The sequence below is a fragment of the Camelus ferus genome, chromosome 9 (assembly GCF_009834535.1).
Source record: "Camelus ferus isolate YT-003-E chromosome 9, BCGSAC_Cfer_1.0, whole genome shotgun sequence".
NCBI classification, from domain to species: domain Eukaryota; kingdom Metazoa; phylum Chordata; class Mammalia; order Artiodactyla; family Camelidae; genus Camelus; species Camelus ferus.
The window spans coordinates 20,313,061-20,332,452 of NC_045704.1; the positions used below are offsets into that span (position 1 = coordinate 20,313,061).

The window sequence follows — 19,392 nt, forward strand, 5'->3', positions numbered from 1 at the left end:
GGGATGACTTCCAGGAGAACAATTTCCCCAGCAGCAAATAATGATCATAAAACCCCTGAAACAGTATCAAGCCTGGTCTGTCCCAGGACCAGCAAAAATTTCTGTCTTGGGAGAGGTCAAGGAAAGATGAGGGAAAAGAGAAGGCAGCCAGCAAATCACATAGAGCTTTTTGCACTGTGGCAATGAGTTTTGGTTTTATTACAAGGGCAATTGCAAGTCATGGGAGGGTTTTGACAGGAGTAACAAAATCATAGGGGTTGCTATACAGACTGACAGAGGAAGGCAAGAGCAGAGAGGAACTAGTTAGGAACCTGTTGCATTAGTCAGAATAAGAGATGATGATGATTTGGACTAGAAGTGGATGGGAAAAGCAGGATGACAATGGTTGAGTTAGCTGAAAATTGTTGAATTCAGGATTATAATTTTTTGAAGGTTAGGAAAATGGTTGCCCATTAATATCCTCTGAATTTCAGATGCAAAGAAGATTATCCTAGAGTAAGAATAATAATATATAAAATTATGTGTGCCAACTCTATTTGGGAATAGAATCCTAAATTTAGAATAAAGATTATTTTTTTTAGAAAAATGACTCTTCCTATGTACCAGTTTAAAGTACTCATATCCCAATTGAAAAATGAGCAGAAGCCATGAACAGAAATTTCAAAATGGAAGAAACATATATGGGCAGTAAACACAAAGAAAATGTGCAACCTCATGATAATGCATGAGACACACAAAACATGAGACACACAAAGTAAATCCATAAGATTGGCAAAAATTGAAGTCCAGTAATGCCAAGTTATTGGCACTAGATGTGGGAAGGTTGGAGGAGATGTGGATCCACAAAATCCTTTATGCTTTACTGGTAGAAATGTAAATTAGTATGATCGTTTTAGAAAATAATTGAGGATTATCTAGTAATGTCAAACATTCACCTACTCTATGGTCTAGTACTTCCACGCTTGATATATACACAGAAGAAACTCTGCACATGTGTACCCTGTGATATTTACCACAATGTTAATAGCATCACTGTTAAAACAGCAAAACCCTAGAAAAACCTAGCTGCTCAACCACAGGAGAACAGGTGAATGAATTGTGTTATTCTCAAACAGATGAAAATAAATGCAAGGAAATTATGAACACAGGATTCAGGGAGATCGCTGACCTCCATGGGTGGAGTAAGGCATTGAAAATGAGGTGGGCACTAGATTCATGACTGCTTATTTAAAATAATTAAATAAATAAGTCAGATCATGCACTGACTAATGATGAAAGCATATTGGACAAAGGATGACAGTAAAGCCAAAGTCCTGAGGTCAATTAAAGGAGCTTAAGAAAGAAAAGGTGAGGGAACAGAAGGGAAGGAAAGAAATCACTGTCACTTTTCATTGCTTCTATAGCCTTGTCCCCAAATAAATTATCCCCACAGGCTATCTGCCCCCCCCTTTGCAATTCTCTGGGCTGATGAATCTGGCAAAGCAATGGTACAAATGTTCTAGTAGTTGCCAACTTACTACTCTTCCTGAGTAACACAGTCAGCTTTTCTGGCTGACTTAGCCCAACAGCCAACCATCTACTTGTGGAAAGTTTCAGTGCTCAGACAGGCCTCTGGGGGAGGTATTTGAGATCAAGAAAGATTGGCAGTGCCTGCCTTCAACTAGATCTCTGTGTGAATGACAGTTGTTCATCTCTGATGCAAACCACTTCAGGCTGAAATTTGATTTCACTTTCTAAGAGTCCAGATCCTTCTTCTCATCCCTATCAGTCTGTGTCCAGAGCACTATTTCCAGGCCCCCAGTGTGTCTTCTCAAAGACTGGCTGAGCCACTCTCCAGATGGAGCCAACATCATCCTCATCCACAAATCATGAACAGAAGGCTGAGGAAATGAGAAGTGTATACCCACCGGGAAGGGAGCAAAGCTTCCAGCACGGGGTACACAGCAAGATCACAGAGGCACAACGTAATTCTCCAGAAAGCCAGTTCGGATCAATGACAGGACAGCCTGGTTCCAGATGAAACTCTCCTGGATTTTAAAACACAAATAAATAGTAACATTGAAATGAGATAAGATTTACCACAAATTGAATCTGACATATTTAATGATATATATTATGATAATTATGGCACCTGAAGACCAGATATAAAGAGGAAGCCACTGACATATTTGACAATATTAGCTATTCCTGGGATTCCCTCAGACAAGAGATGGGAAAGAGAAAAGATAAAGTGCATGAGGTTCTCTCCTGCCAGAAGGGCACAGGGTACTGCTCCAGTCCTCCTTCCTTAAGAAGGATTTAAGGTGTGCCACAGTACCTGGAAGGAGAAACCAGCTTGATGCCCCAGAGGGTCTGATTTCAGTGTTCATTTAGAAGTCAAAGTTATCAGGTCAGATCTCTCTCTGATAACAGCAGAGAGAAGCCCTGCCTGGCGAGGGCAGTGGGGAGGGTGGGCCTTTGTTCAAACATCAAAATACTGTGGGAACAAACTGCTGGTTAGTGAGAGATGGTGGGAGGACAGCTAGATATATCAGCAAGCTGGAAAAATAGCCATATTTTCAGTACAACCTAATAATAATCTTTACTCCTAGTATTTTCTTAAAGTGAAGCTTTTTACTACTTAACACATTCCAAGTATACTAGGAATTGAAATGAGAAAGTCCAGATCCCAGGGTACCTCTTAAATACGGGCAGAGGATTTTAGACTTCATATACTAGGGCAGAGGATTTTAGACTTCATATACCAGTTCCTTGATCATCAGTAAACTAGTCTCTAAAATTTGACCTAGAGGTCATTGGAAGAGTAGTTCTTAGGTTAAAAAAAAAAAAAAAAAAAAAAAAAAAAAGCCCAGAAATAGGTCCCTGTGCTGCCAAATGAGTTCTGAACTGGTGAATTCCTAAAAAACAGGACACAGCTTCCTGCAAATTATTAGGAAGTAGTTTTCACCTCCAATTTACTGGCTTTGTATTACAACGTCTATTGAGGACGCTGGGTTTCCCCCACCCTCACACACCCTTCCTCCTTGGATGGTGGCAGATTTGGGACAAGGACCAGGAGAAAACTGAGCTGTAGTGCTAATGAGTAGATATGTGAAGAGTGAAGAGGATATATATTTTTTTAAATCTTGTCTCTGCATAATGTACCTACCTGAATTCCTCTTTTGGATTCTTTATCCTTATTTAAACTTGTCATTTGAGCCTCTGAAGTAAAAATACGGTCCCAGGATCTTCTTAGTGAGAAAAGCACCTCTTCTCCCCAACATCCTCACACGGAGAAATCAGTTAAAACAACCTCCAATCAAAGGTCGTGAAGAAATCAGAGGGGAGCTGGGGAAAGTAGCAGTGAGAAGGCAGGTGAGCCTGGCCATGCTGGGTCTTTCCAAGATCTCTAAGTTATTGCTCATGAATGATCTTTCCCTGGCTGGGTTTGACTTTTGTGGGTTTTGGTTTAATTTTGCTTGATTTTCTTACTGTCAATAAGTAAGGCATTGCGGTAGTGTAGGATTGGTAAGGCATTAAAGTTTAGGAAGTGAGCCAGGAAGGAAAATGGCCAAGGAAACAGCCTGGCTGCCTTCAGACTAGCCTTCAAAGTCTTGGGGACAAATGGGGTCCTTGCAAAAGCTCATGGTCCAGCTGAACACACCAGGGTCACAAGAGCCACGTGCAAATTGGAGTCAAAGTGCTGTCATAACGAACAACACGTACTCCTTGGGGGTGGTTTTCACCTACACACAGATCTCCCTGGGAAACCGCACTCATTTGGTTTTTTTTTTTAATTTGCACTAGGTTTTTTGAGTTTGTGTTGAGTTTGCATTTGAGTTTTCAGATTCTGGTCATGGCCACTTTCTTTGTGACCAACACTTACTAGCATCTCCCACTCCTGTCGTGCAGCTCTGAGGTGGCTGCGGGAGTGCTGCCCATGAGTGGGCAGGATAAGCTGCGTGCACGCCCTGCAGGTCCCAGCTGGGCAGATCTCTGCCTCCTACCCTGTCCTCTGCAACTCAGAGGCACCTCGGGGACAACAGGGCAACCACATGAGGACATCTTCAGATGCAGAAAAAGGTAGTCATCACCATGCCATCACCCTGAATCCTTAGTTCCACTCCTGACTGGTTCAAACAAACCTTTTTCTAGAGCTCTGACCATTGCGGAAAAAAAAAGTTAAGACACGAATCACCTAGATTTTGAAACTCCAGACTTTTCTGGTTTGGTTTTGCATCATCACAAGGTAAGAATGACAGTTTACTAACTCAGATGTGAATGGAATATGGCTTTAAAATATCCTAGGGAACAATATAATTTTATGTGACTATTTCATCTCAACAATCAAATCAGAAATTCAGCCTCAGACATTTTGGAAAAATCTACCCATCCCACACCAGATTGGACCCTGGTTCGAAGGCTTCACACAGTGACCAATTGGAGGGTCTTAGTCCTCAGTTGTCTGTTTATCTCCACTTAGTACCAAGATATGTGCTGTCCCTGTTTGTGCAGACCCAGACCTGGTGGCTCTCTGACGCATGCCACACTACACGTGGGCCTCAGGCATCCCTGTCTGATGCAAAGCTGAGCTCTAAAGTGCCTGCGATCTAGGGTTGCCAAGTTGAGCAAAAATAATAATAATAACAACAAAAAAAAGACACTCAATTACATTTGAATTTCAGATAAACAGCAAATCAGTCTTTTAAGTATGCTCCATGCAATATTTGGAACATACTTATACAAAAAAAGACTGTCTATGTGAATTTCATACTTAACTGGATGTCCTGTATTTTATCTGAGAATCCCGTTGTAATCTCTGTGCCAATATTCCTCTATGAGATCTTGCTGCCTCCCTGAGGCATCTTCTGTAAACAGGACCTGGGGCGCTACGTCTCTGAAATTATGAACCTCTTCTAACACTAGACGAGGGGAACTTTTTTCTGGGGAATTATTGTTCTCAGTGGGATTAAACTGTTTCAAACAAAGCCAGAACATTCTACAGATGGTTCTGCTTTCCACCTGTTTTACTGGCCAAGAGGCAATGAATTAGTCTATTACCTTGAAATTGGAGGCAGTGGGCAAGGTAGGAATTAAGGTGTCAAATAGTTTATCCATACTCCCCTCACTTTTGTTCTTTCTCTCACTCTGTCCCTCCCACCCCTTTCTCTCTTCTTTCTTTTTGCAGTATCAAAAGAAAATGTTTGGAAAATGCATTTTTCTTTAGGTCAAGAGATCAGGCAGTTTTTACACTATGAAAGAGATTTATAAAAATACAGTAAGGTCATATGAATCCTTGGAAGTTAGAGTAACTTAAGTCACACATACAAAGGAGAATATAAACTCATGTCACACAAAAGTTCTTTTTCTAAATGTACATTTGAAGACCCTACACTTTTTTCCATAACAATGTGATCCCTTGTAACTCAAAGCAGAAGTTACTAAGAAAATGCATGGTTGTCTGGTAACCACATATACATGTTATAAAAATATTTTAAACATATTTTATGTGCATTTGATTTAATTGTTGATTTGAGTATTCCAAAAAATCCAGGAATACATTCTAATGAATGAATGAGGCAACTGCACAAAAGCATGTGTGAAATTATACTCACTGCAGCATTATTTATAGGAAAGAGAAGACCAATTTAACTGTCCTTCAATAAAATGTTAATTCAATTGTGCTATAATTACCTACTATGGCTCTTAAACCTGATATTTTATTTTCATTCAGTCAGAGTTCCTAAAATAAGGAAGAGAAATTAAAAGAGTTAAGTAGTGGAAAAGAAGATAGAAAACTGTCATTTTTCAATGACAACATAAATATCCATGTATGAAATTCAGAATAACCTACAGATTGAGTATTTGAACTAGTAAATAAGTTTAAGAAAGCTGCCAGATATAATGGCAATATAGAAAAATCAGTTGTAATTTTATAGCAGTGTAAATAGTTCGAATGTGAATTTTTTTTTTAAATTTACAGCAGCATCAGAAAAAAGGAAGGGAAAAGATTTTCAAGGACTCTACACAGAAAACTATAAAATATTATTTAGTGGAATTAAAGGCAAAACAGGAGGAGGGATAGATCAAGTTTGTGAATTACAAGACTCCATGTTTCTAAAATGTCAGTTATCCTCTAATTAAAGCCATAGATTCAGTGTAAACCCAGTCAAAAACCAAGCAGACATTTTGTATGTGTGATCATTGACGGACTAGTTCTACGACTACAGTAGCATTGCAAAGGGCCAAGAATAGCCAAAACAATCTTGAAAAAAAAGTGTCCGAGACATGAAAACTTATGATAAATCTGCAGTAATTATGACACCGTGGTACTGCATCAAGGATTGGCAGAGACCAATGGAACAGAATAGAGTTCAAAAGTCAGACCCACGCATGTGGTCACTTGACCTATGACAAAGGTGGCACTGCAGAACAGTGGGAATAGGACACTCTTCTCAATAAATGGTACCGAGTCACCTGGATTACTCAGATGCCCTTTCAGGCCTGAGGTACTCATTGTTCTGGTAGCTGGGAGAGTTAGATGGCTGCTCACTGCTCACAGCTGCCTCTCCTCCTGGGAATTTCCCATAGCCAAAGAAAGCAGCTTCTTCCAAGATGATTCTCTCTCCCTGAGGATACTCCTACATCAATGACTGGTCAACGCAAGTATGGAAAGTCCTGACCCTTCCTGGATTGGCCTCTCAAGGACCATTCTAGTTTAAGAGTTCCCCTTGGGAACAGCTTAGGTCATGAAAGCAACTGCATCCTCAAACTTAAGTCTCCCTCCACCCCATCTAACTCCGTATACTCCCTCTCAGAAGTTTACCCCAGTAAAACTTCTGCACACAAATCTTAGAGTCCCAGATTCTGTTTGCTAGGGAACTCAACCTGGAACACACTGGAAAAAATTAACCTTGACACTACCTCATACCTTACATACAATTAATTCCAAGTGATAGTTTATCTAATGTGAGTCATAAAAGATAAAATTTCTATGAGTATCTAACATAACCAAGCCCCCACTACTTTGGGGTTGAAGAAGGATTTCTTAAACAAGACACAAAAGCACTTACCATACAAAAAAAGACTGATAAATTGGACCACATTCGAATTAAGATCTTCTGTTTATCAAAGGATACAATTTAGAGTAAAAAGTCAAGCCACAAATTCAGGGAAGATAAACACAATGCCTATAAGCCACAAAGGAATTTGTATAAAAAATACATAAAGAAAGACCAAAAAATCAATAAGAAGATAGAAAAATCCAATAGAAAAAAAGAAAAGGGTAAGAGATTTGAATGGGTACTTCCCACCCCCCGAAAGATATCAAAATAGCCAGCAAACAAATGAAAGGGAATTCAAACTTATTAATACTCAGAGAATGCAAATTAAAACCACAATTAAATATTCACCTCAAACCCACTGGAATGGCAAGATTAACACTACCAGGTGTTGGTGGAAAATGTAGAGCACCTAGAATACTCAGACAGAGCCTGAAGAAACTTGTATTATATAGTCTAATGAAATTGCATACTTGCATGTATGTCTCTTTTAGGAATAGCCCCAACAGAAATGAGCCGGCGTATATATCAAAACACTTACATATAAATGCTCATAGAAATGTTATTCATAATAATAAAAAATTAGAATAGTCCAAATGCCTGTTAATTTTTATAGACAATAAAGAAATAAACAAGGCAAGGAAAATAGAGTCAAAACAGAGGAAGCGTAATCAGGAAGTGCCTGAAAAGCAATGAAATTATGTTGAGGTAGAGGATCTAAAAATTAGGACAGTCTTGAGTAAGAGAATGGCAAAGGGGGATAAAAATTTAATATTTTAGATATGGTGTCTCAAACAATTAAAGAATTATTAACACTTGATTTATTTATAGAAATTTATATAATTCATTCCTTCCTCTAACTAGAGTATTATACACACCCAGCTTATAAATTGAAATGAGCCAAACACCAAGAAAGTAGTGCATCCCTTTACTGGGATCTCTGCTCCTCTGAGTTGTTCAGCACAGTAGCAGTGCACCAGACACTCGCACCACGACCACCAGCCTGCTAGCAGGCAGCTGTCCTGAATGTAGGCCCATGGTAGTTAATTTTATATATCAACTTGCCTGGGCTATGGTGTCCAGATATTTGGTCAAACGTTGTTCTTGATGTTTCTTGTGAGGGTGTTTTTTGAATAAGATGAATATTTAATTGATGGACTTAGAGCAAAGCAGATTGCCCTCCATCATATAGGTGGGCCTCATCTAATCAGTCAAAGGGCTCAATAGAACAAAGACCCCAGCCCCACCCTACATCTCCCTAACCCAGCAAGAAGGAATTCCGCCAGTAGACTGTCTTTGGACTTGAACTGCAACTCTTCCTGGAGTCTCCAGCCTGCCAACATATTCCATCAGATTTTGGACTCACAAAGCCTCTTACAATCATGGGAACCAATTCTTTAAAATCAACAGATCAAACTCTCATTCTCTCTCTTTCTCCCTCTCTCTCTTTCTCTCTCTCCCTCCCTCTCTCCCCCTACACACATGCAGACAAACACACACCCCCTCTTGTTTTCCAGAAAAACCTGACTAACACAAGGCCTAATATCTGGGAACAGCCAGTTCCCCCACCTGGATGAGCCTGGCATGAATATTACTGGTTTCCTAGTCCTAAGTGCAGCCTGCCTCTTGAGTCATTTTATGCTCTCTGAAACTCACAGTCTTAAACACATCCTTTCCTCCCAGGCTTTCAAACTCTGCCATTTCCTCTGTGTCTTTACAGGGACCAAGCTGAAGACTCTCTGCATCTGGGGACAGAGTCATGTATCCGTGCCAGGCTCTGGCTCCCCGCTGAGCTTCCGTGTCTGCTCTGACATCCGCTTCTCCTCTGAGCTGGCTTGTCCTATCCTGAGTGTCCCCTGACACATCAGTCTCTTCAGGATCCTTTCCGTTGAGTTTCTATTGAACAGGTTGAAACTGTCTATAAAAGAAACCCTTTTCTTTAGTGTCAAAAGCATCTCAGATTTCAATTTGTTTCTTTAATAAAAGCGCATTCCCCAGGGTCAGTCAGTCTCTCTCAGCGCTGCTACTCAACAAGACTAATATTCTAAGGTTACAGTTTCTTCCCTCTGGCTCACTCCAAGAAATCCTTTGTGGCCCTAAGGTTGATTCACTACCTGATCATTCTTCAGCTTAGAATCACTCAAGGGCTTATAAAGACATGGTCTAAGGCCCCCATTCCCAGAGTTTTTGACTCAGTATTTCTGGCTGGGGCCTGGGAGCTTGCGTTTCTAACATGTTCCCAGGTCAGGCTGAGGCTGTGGATCCAGGGACCACACTGAGAACCACTGTTCTGGCTCTAGTTCTTTAAGTGCTGCTTCCTGTGCCTGTTCCTCCATTGACTCCCTGCAGTCCCTAAATCTTTTATAGATATCTCTCTGGGTCCAGGGTGTAACTCATAGGGGTAAAGGGAATGGGAGCTCTCATAGGCTTCCACCGCAGGGATAGTTCAAAAAAAGAGGGAATTCAAATCAACATTGCAACCACTTTTTTTGGGGGGGGGGTGGCTGGTGTGTTATAAAGCACTGGCGGGGAGGGTTTAAAGAGATAACTGAGTTTCTGTTCTCAAGAAACTTAACATGTAACAAAGGGAAAGCCCAGCATAGCACTAACTATACAACAAGGGAAAATGTAGTATATTACAGTACATTCCAAAGACCTACAGGACTACAGCCAACACTGTTGGTGTACCAAGCATGTTCCCTAGGCCGACCCCACAGGTCAAGGGCAGACTTTTCCTCAGGGTCATGAAAGTTCAGGGTCAGCAAGTCCACAATCCTGTGGGAGCATCTCCTTAAAGTTCACATCCTCAGGGTCTCACTATCCTCCTACCAGTGTTGGCCCTGCCAGAGGTCACAAAAGAGTTCTACGGCTGCTGATGGATTCCAGCCTTTCTCTCCATACAGGTATTTTCTACCAGAGGAGTAGGCCAGGCGGGCCTGAACCACACATACAGTTGGTGGTGGAGCCAAGAGCTCATGTAGTGACAATGCAAAGTGCATAGAGCAAGAAAGAGCAGCGAGCCTAAGGCTGATATGTGAGGAATGTCAGCCTTCCAGGGATGGGATTTAGAAAGCTAAGTGGGGAGAAAAGCGGGACAGTTGGAGATCGGCTTTGATGCCTGATTGAAGTGTGTTAGATGCGGACTTGCCTTCGGAAGCTTCCAGGCTAGTAGGGAAAACAAGACAACTATTCTGGGACCAAACACTAAATCAGCATTAAGGAGAGAGTGTAACAAAGAGGGATAAGCTAAGGCTTGCCTTCACTTGGGCAATAGGATCCTCAGTTCTTCCATTTAAAATCGGTGACAGTGATGTTGATTGCAGAGTGTTTTTATGAAAAAGTACATAAAATAAACTCCTAAGCACAGTCGCTGGCTGACAGTAATCATTCCGTAAGTTGTTTTTATTGTAATTTCTGTTATGATTCTGTTGCTGGTAGTGACGAGTCAAGTTTCCAAGAAAGAGAGGGAGTTGTGGGCTGCGCTGGGGGTGATGGGTGATGGACAATGAGGAGTTGGAATAGTCGGAACATAGAGCAGGATCCACTTGCCTCCTGGGACAGGACACGTGAGCAAGGAGCAAGGTCGGTGATTGTCAAAGTGTAGAAACGAGCCGGAGGATCAGTTGGTTCAGAGTGCGTACTGCGTGGGGGGGAGGCATTAAGAAAATGTGTGTTTTTCATAACTAAGAATGGTGGAAGATGGCAACCAGACTTATGTGGTGATCGTTTCACAATGTATACAAATACTGAATTATTATGTTGTGCATCTAAAACTAATATGTTTTATGTCAATTATATCTAATTTTTTAAAAAAGGAGTAGATAGGGGCCGCACTATGAATCTTCAGATAGGAAGCTTGGGCTTTGTCCTAGAGTTCATCAAGAACCTCTGAAGCTTGATGACAAAAATTAACATATTATTGAAAACAATCTTTTAGTGAGATTAATTTATAAATTGCAAGTAGTAGTTGGGGAGAGTGATGCCACGTAGCTCAGCATGTCAAACATGAGATGATGCAATGTTAGTGGTGGAAATGGAAAGAGAATATTCAAGACAAATGCAAAAGAAAACATCAATTTAAAAGAGAAGACAAAGGCGTTAGGGTTAGATATGGAGGTGTGGGCAGAAGCAGAGGCAACTCTTTCCTTCATACCTGGACTTCCTACCCGGTCAGGTCTCTTAGAGAACATTTGTATTAACCTGCTTGTGCTTTCATAATGGAAAGCCCGACTGGGTGGCTTAAACAAGACATTTATTTTCTCATAGTTCTGAAATGCAAAAATTCAAGATCAAGGTGCCATCACGGATGGTTTCTGGTGAGAACTTTGTTCCTGGCTTACAGGTGGCTCCCTTCTCACTGAGTCCTCACCTGGCCTTTCCGCTATGCCCTTGCTGTGAGACGGGGTCCCTTCTCTTCTTATAAGGAAGCCAGCCCTATTGGATTAGGGTCCCATGCTGTGATCGCATTTAACTGTAATTCTCTCTCTAAAGGCTCTGTCTTCAAATACAGTCACATTGTGGTGGGGGGACTAGAGCTTCATCATATGAACCTGGGCCGGGGTTGGTAGGGGACCCTACTCAGCCCGTAGCAGTGGTGTCATATGCTACATGAGACAAAGGAAGTATGAAGTTTGAGCTAATGGAGAGGAAGATAGTTTTGGCTTTAAATGCAATGTTTGGTTAATTTATAGAGCCATCCAGAATAACATTCTGTAATGACAAAAATGTTCTGTGTCAGCATTGTTTGTTACGGTAGCCGCTAGTCACAATATGACAACTGAGCATTTAAATATGGCTAGTGAGTCCGAGGAAGAGAGTTTTTAACTATATAGAATTTAAGTTTAAACTGTATTGAACAGCACAAATTAGAACTACAGGAACCTAGGCAGCGTAAGGAGGTTTTATCAATATTTAGGTATCTAAGGCTTCTCCTAGGCTGTAAGGCCTTGTACTCTAGATACTCAACTTCCAACCACCTCTTGTCAGCCAAGAAAACTCTGAAGATCTGAAAAGATATATGACTGTTCCAGGTTGACACAGCTGGTTACTAGACCCTACACCATCAGTTAGGGATTAAATATTTTTATGGCAGCAGTCATGCCATTAGAAATGCTTAACAGGCAGCTGGAGATAAATAGCTGTTTGTCAAGGACTGAGATCAGTGCTCGGGAGTCAGTGCGTGGGTGTGAAAGTGTGGATGAAAATGGATACAACATACAAAGAAAAGAACATGGGGCTCCACGTCAAGCCTTGATAAATACTGACATGTAAATGGAAGGAAAATAAAAACAAAGCATAAAAGGAAATAGATTTTCATCTGCCAATTTTATACCAACAATTAGATAGCCCCAGATCGCCACCTCCTCAACATGCTCACAATTCATCTCAGACAGGTGGGCACAGTTAAAGAGCGAGAGCCCTTGCTGCCCGCCTCCCCGCCACAAGAGAGCTGGCTGCCCACAGCAAGGCACTTAACCTCTCTGTGGTTCCATCTCCTCCTTTGTCAAATGGGGTTGATGACAAGACTTCCATCAGAATGCTGTTGAGATTAAGTGTGATGCATGTTCAGTACCAGCAAAGCCCTGGCGCATAATACAGATTCTTTAAATTTTAGATTGAAAAAAACTTATCTCATCCCCAACTTATCCTCTTCCCGTGTCCCTGATCTAGGCTAATAGCCTTGCCCTTCAGCTAGTTGGTCTCTCTGGAAATCTGAGTCATCTTTGATTCCTTCTTCTCCCTTAATCACCACATCCAGTAATTCACCAAGTGTTATTGATTCTAGCTGCTCCGTCTCTCAGATACAGCCACCTCTCTGTATGCCCTCCACTACAGCTCTCACACATGTCTTCTGCACTTTCTGAAAAAAGCATCTCTGTTTCCAATATGTTTGCTATACCCATCCATTCTCTACACCAGGATGGGATTTCTACACCATGGGATCTCCAGAGTGGGATTTTTAAACCTTGAGGTGTCCAGGGGAAGATTTTAAGCCCCAAGTCATTTTGCAGCCTTCCCCAGCAGTTTCTTTTTGCAGACAGGATTAAGTTGACGTTCCTCAGCATGGCACTCAAGACCATTCACAGCCCGCCTGCAAACTACCTCTGTTTACATATTTCACCTTTTACTTTGAACCAAGAATACATAAATAGGAACCCATGCATTTTAAAAGTTCAAATGAATAATAGTCTTGTGACTCAGTGTGGACCTGGAAGGAAGAAGCAGGGTTTGTTTTTGTTTTTCAGTTTGACGTCTAGGGGAAAATGCAAAATTCCCTGTCAAACCTTGCAGAGAGATTCCTTACCAGCACCTCCTGTTATTAGGTACTATTCCAACCCAGCCTTGTGATTTTCTTCTCTCATTTTTCATGGTAGGGAGGTTCCTTTTTCAGTGCCTACAGCTTCAAGCCTGCCTCCTGGAACACACGCTGCGTGTAATGTGGATCGTTCCTAGTCTATGTGACAATGAAGTGAAGAGCCCCATAAAATAAAGGATCCCATTGAATTGGTTGCAGATGGTTTGGTGTCTTTTTCCTAATCCTCCACTTACATGGTCTTCACTTGGAGCTCAGGTCTCCTGTTATTGGGGCGCATGGATCCTTTCTCCAGGGGTTCCCGTGTTAACACTCCATCCACGTAGCCCGGTCTCACACGCACTCGAGTTGGCTTTTTTCTTTCATTTCTCCAAATTTATTCCCTTTACAGGTTTTTCTACAATATTTTATCTTTACCTTTATTTGAAGTATTTTTCATCAGTTCCACTCCTGTTTAATCTTTCTCAGAAGCACAAGTTCTCACACACACACACACACACACACTCACACACGAGTTCCCCACACCTGTGTTTAGGTGCCATTTTACTAGGCTGTCTCTGTGTTTGACTTAACATTTTCATTATTCCTCAATATGACCACATTCCAGGAAAGACAACCATTTTCCTGTGAACTTCGCATTTTGATCCACATGTCTCAGTAAAATGGAGAAAAAGAGTCACAGACAACATGAGTGGTTTGTTTAAGATGCTGGCTATACATAAATACATCGCACCTGTTCCCAAAGATAAGCCTGTGCGTCTGAGCTCTGACTGGTCATTTCGCGCCATCTGCTGGACACAAAGAGTCACAAGCTGGGAAAATCAGATCAGACTTCATGATTATCAGGTGCCCAAAGCTGACCGAGAACTGCGCTGAGCAAATTACTTCCTGCTGGAACAAATCTTTATCTCCCCTTAGAACAAATCTCTCCAACTCCTCATAAATATCTCTTGGTTAGATTATGATGCCCAGTTGTTTGTTCAAACACCAGTTTAGAGGTTTCTGTGAACATGTATTTCAGGTGTGATTAGCATTTAAATCAGTACCTTTGAATACAGCTGATTACCCTCCATAATGTTGATGGGCCTCATCCAATCAGCTGAAGGCCTTCAGAGGAAAGGCTGAGGCTCCCCAAAGTGGAGGGAATTCTTTTCATGACTGAAGCGTGGAAACCCACTCTGAATCTCCAGACTATGGTCCCTTGGAATTCAGACTCAAGACTGCAACATTAACTCTTACCTGAATTTCCAGGCTGCAGGCCCACCCTACAGATTTCAGACATGATAGAAAGCTAGACAGACAGATAGACAGAGAGTTGGATAATCTCCTATTATTTTCATTTCCCCCTTGGAGAACCCTGACTAATCATTTTACTATATCCCAGTGACAGCTGTATAGTTATGTTCATAGTTATAGTAAAGTACATTGCGGTCATCATGTAACGATATGTGTAAATGAAGTCGTTATGCTGTATGCCTGAAACTTATAATGCAGTGCTGCATGTCAATTATATCTCAATAAAACTGGAAGAAATAAATTGCAACTTGGGAGACACAGGTTTGGGTAAAACTGAGTGTCTCAAGGACGGGAGTCAGGGGCTTATAAAGACAAAAAGCCAAGAGGTTGTCAAAAGTTGCCAGACGAGAATTGTGGCTGTTACTGATGTGAGCCAGGCAGGAAACCTTTTCCTTAAGGAATCACAGGTTATTTTCGGGTTGGGGCTTAATGAGTATCTTAAGTTTCTGGCAGGTGTTCCAGATGACTTCATTAAGGCAATGAATGCTCACAGGGTTGGATTCTCTGTGCGCTGAGATGTGCATAAGTCACACCTCCTTAGAGAGCCCTCTCAAGCAATGCAGACTCCATTTTTATTTTTCTTTCACAAAGGCAGCCTTCTGCTGCCAGGATCAGTGACCCCACCTCAGCCTGGAAGACATTCAGGTGAGCTTCAGCTCACTGGCTAGTGCTGTAGGAATAGCAGTGTTTGCCATCGATCTCTTCCCTGCAGGCGAGGCAGCGCCCACGCCAGCTGTAAATGAGCACAGGCTCGTGCTGGGGCGGGGCCGGGGAGTAGTCCTCTACCCTTCTAGGTTCATCTGGCTGGTCTAACATTTAAACTGACATGAGGCAGATTAACAGGAGAAAAATAAACAAAAATTGAATAACACGTGTACTTCCTGTTTATACCCCTGGGAGACAGCCAGGGAAAAACTGAGTGAACTCACCAAGAAGGCTGAAGCCCTCAACTTCAACATCATATTCAGCTAAAGACTGAAGAGGTTGCTGCAGGCAGCGGTCAGTTACAGATGTTGGTTACATGGAATGCCTGGAGGCATGAGAAGTTCAGTTAGACAAGGGCTGGAAAGGTGTCACTTTGATTTAGACGTGGGTGTCATCAGTGACTCGTTGTGTGGGGATGGAGGAAGGGGAAGACACACCAGATGGGTGGGGACAGACTGCTGATTGGGAAGCAGGCAAATCTTTCAGGAAGTTTGTCCTCGGAAGTAAGACTGTCTGTTTCAAGTGAGAGGGAAGAAACAGGGAGATGTTTACAGAGAGGGAAATTTGAAATCATCACTGAGAAGGAAGAAGATGCAAATTAACTAAATAAAAGTAGTAGGATCGCTGGGCAGTGTGTGGTTTTCTTCAGCAGCACTTAGATGCCTGGGGGAACTTAAGGGGGAAGAATGGTAATCAGTCAGTTGTGTCATTGGGAGTTTTGCCAAGTAAGTACACTGCAAGGACAGAAAAGGGAATAAAGGATGTAAGTAGGAGTTATTAAAATTTTAGCTCTTGGAAATTGTTGAGAAGGAGAATATTTCCTTTACTCTCTTAGGTTCAGTGATTGGGAGACTGCAAATTAAATTGACTAAAGCCAATTACTGTGAGAAAAAAATTACATATGAATGCATGCAAGAGTTCACAAAGAAATGTGATTGGAAGGGGTGGCTAGAATTGGAGGCTTATATACAATTTAATAAGTGACAGGAAAAGGAGAAAGGCATTTTTTGAAAAACAAATGACTTCTTGGTGAGAGGGGAGAGAAAAGGCGCTAATGGTAGAACAAGTGACAATTAGGAAAGATAAATATTGCCTTAGGAGAATGAATGGTAGACGTGACAGTTTTGTGACAATGTCCGCTTGAGTCTGGTGCTCAGAACTTGTCTCTAATTTTAAGACTGTTTCCAAAAAGTAAGTAAATAAATGGAGAAGATGAAAAGCCTGAGGCAGGTTTCCTTTCTCCTTGAGGAAATAGCTGTGAATCAGTGTTTAAGGCAGCATATAGAAAGTTTGATGGCACTGTAACGATTGTTGTGATCCATCAGAACGCTGACAGCAGCCACACCAGATCCGAATGCTGTCCATCTAAATCTTCAGGCCTATATACAGTGATTAACACTGGAAAATTCAAAAAACCTAACAATCAACACTGCTCAATATCAATGAGAAGTTTGGTGGGTGGTTGGGTGTTGTTTAAACAGCTGGCATCCGGGCTCAGTTTGAGTATGTAATACCCCAAAGTGCTGGGTTTTATTCCCAAAATCGGCTTACAAGTCAATGAGATGCAGAGAAATGTGGCTTAAAATACCACATTATATGTGCATGAGTTTTAATCATGCACATATAATACAAAAATATTTTCCTTTAATAAACATTGTCTATATCTTACTTAAAGGGAAATAACTAAAGTTTTACACAAACAGCCCAGCAGGTAAATGTTTACTGTTCCTCTGTAACATCGTATAACAGATACTTTCTCTTCAAAACCTCCTCATATTCTTTACATGCTTTCAAAAGCATATCTTCAATTAATCTTGACTCTTTTGAAGATCCTCGAGGAGTTCGGTAGGACTCAGACTGAAGTTTCGTAGTAGCTGGAAAGAAAATGAAGGAATTAGATTCCTTATTTAAAATACTTCATAGGTAACTAAATGTCAGTTTTTTTTTAAGCTGAGACTTTTCTAAATTTTAAGAAGAATGAAAAATACCTACATATGATTACAACACAAACCCAAGATTACTACTCTACACTTTGCCCAGGGTTGCACTTTGAATTAACTGCTCTTGTGGCTGAGGATCAGAGCTCCTGGTTTTCTCATTACTCATTCATTTACTCAGCAGCCATGTGCTAAGGCACTGTGATAAACACTGGAATCGCAAGAAGAAGAGGTCACAGTCCACCTTGAAAAATCATGCACTGTAAACTGGAAAAATAGATGAACAGGCAATTTTGGCACAGAGACATATGTGCCATGACAGGTATAAAAGAGGGCACAGTTGGAACACTCAGAAGGGACGTCCAGCTTTGTGTCAATACTGTCCACTCTTTGGTGGCCGTGATATGTAAGCAGATACCTGAAGGAGGAGGAGAAATTGTGTGGGGGGGGAGAGGTAACAAGCAGACACACAGAGCAGAGGCAGGAAGGTCACCCGCGGAGCTGGAAGCAGTCTGACCAGACTCTGGAGCAGAGGGCGGAGCAGGGGAGGAGACGCGGCTGAACATTTTGGCAAGAGCCAAATTGTGGGTGTTTTTCTTCCAAGCTAAGGAAGTTGGAGTTTTTCCTGAGGGCAAAATGTTAACCAGTGAGAAACTGAATGACAGGAAATGTAACTGTCATCCACCAGGTGACAGCTGCATTAACTGTGATTGCTTGAGTCTGGGGTTGTTGGCCTCAGTCACTATCAGAAACACGAGAAGCTGATGACCTCCATGTGTTCTGAGAACTGTAGCCATGTGTAGGTGACAGGCCCACAGGGCCAGCAGGAGAGGAAGGGTACAGCCAGAAATAGAGAACACAGACTTCTTTTTTAAAGCTATGGATCATGATGAAGAAGTGAGCAATAAGTATATTTATCACTATGAATGAAATTGTGCTTTCACAGTTTTCATTAGATACGTGTAAGAAAACAATTTAACGTAGTATCTGTTATTCAAACAGCAGAAAGTGGTGCCATTTACTGTTTACAGAGCATTTCAGAAATCAGTGTCTAAATTCAGGACTGTTGGCAACATACCTTCTTTTACTTCTCTAGCTGTGTTATTTTCCAACTTCTTGTGCATCTGAAATAAGTCAAATATTAATTTTAATGTTTAAGTTAAACAAGAAACACTATCAGAAGAATGAGAGCTAGCTTATGAAATGTGGCCTTTAAATAATTCTTTTAGAAACTTCACCTAATTTGGGGATTGCTTAAATAGAAAAATGACCACATGAATAAAATAAAATAAATTCCTACTTACTTTGATTTTACATAATAGAGAACATATATATGTAAGGCTTAGATTCCCCTGATGGAAATCACAGTAAACACTGCCCTGTCGGAGACACATAATCTCAGAGGGTGATGTCCAATCTTATTAGCACAAAGAGTTTAAACAATTCAAGTCATGTTCTACACTGAATGCATCACTTTGCACTACTCAGAAAAACTGCCCTTCATAAATGTTCAGTTTTTGTTTTTAACTTTAATGGACTTTTCCTTAAAATGAGCTTTCCATTCCTGCACTTTTATAAAACTAAAATTTTAAGGTGTGTTCTATGCTAAATATGTTTTTAACACAGAATCGTAGATACATAAAATGAAGAAAGGGGTTCTGTTATAATGTCAAGTGAAAATTCTACTGGCAAACAAATTAAACAAATGGATGATGCTCTCTGTATATGACTAAGACATTTATGTCAGAAAACCTGCTTGAAGAAAAGAAAAGGAGAGGCTAGCACCAGTTTTCAAACTTGGTTTCTGATTCACAACTTCCTAGACTTAGAAACAAGGAAAACAATACAGAATTCTTTAACTGTAACTTTAATCCCGTTCTAGAAATTAGGGCCAAATTTATGAAACTTGATTTAATTAGCTATGTATCTAATTATGAAATGTGTGGGGACCCTTCAAACTACAAGTGTCCCCATCTAGAGTGTTCTTTTAAAAATCTTTCTTATAAAAGTCACCCGCTCACTAAACAGGGACTAAAATAGTCCACCAGACATAATAAACACTGTGGTGATATCAGTAACACGAGAGCTGAGGCCTTTGTAA

The 19,392-nt window shown here is 41.0% G+C and overlaps 1 protein-coding gene across 3 annotated transcripts in view; it reads right to left on the reverse strand.

The window, feature by feature from the left end:
* Window positions 1-1,875: 1,875 nt before the first annotated feature.
* Window positions 1,876-19,392, reverse strand: part of LOC106731228 (ankyrin repeat domain-containing protein 26-like) — a 42,229-nt gene continuing 24,712 nt past the window's right edge. For 2 of the 3 annotated variants that reach the window (XM_032487981.1, XM_032487980.1), the window contains exons 12-14: window positions 18,370-18,415; window positions 17,050-17,228; window positions 1,876-2,027 (exon numbers count right to left, since the gene is read on the reverse strand). In XM_032487981.1, coding sequence (XP_032343872.1) covers window positions 17,074-17,228; window positions 18,370-18,415 — 201 coding nt within the window. In that variant the 3' untranslated portion in view covers window positions 1,876-2,027; window positions 17,050-17,073. Of the gene's footprint in view, window positions 2,028-17,049; window positions 17,229-18,369; window positions 18,416-19,392 lie in introns of those variants that run through there. The other variant, XM_032487983.1, reaches the window with a different exon arrangement.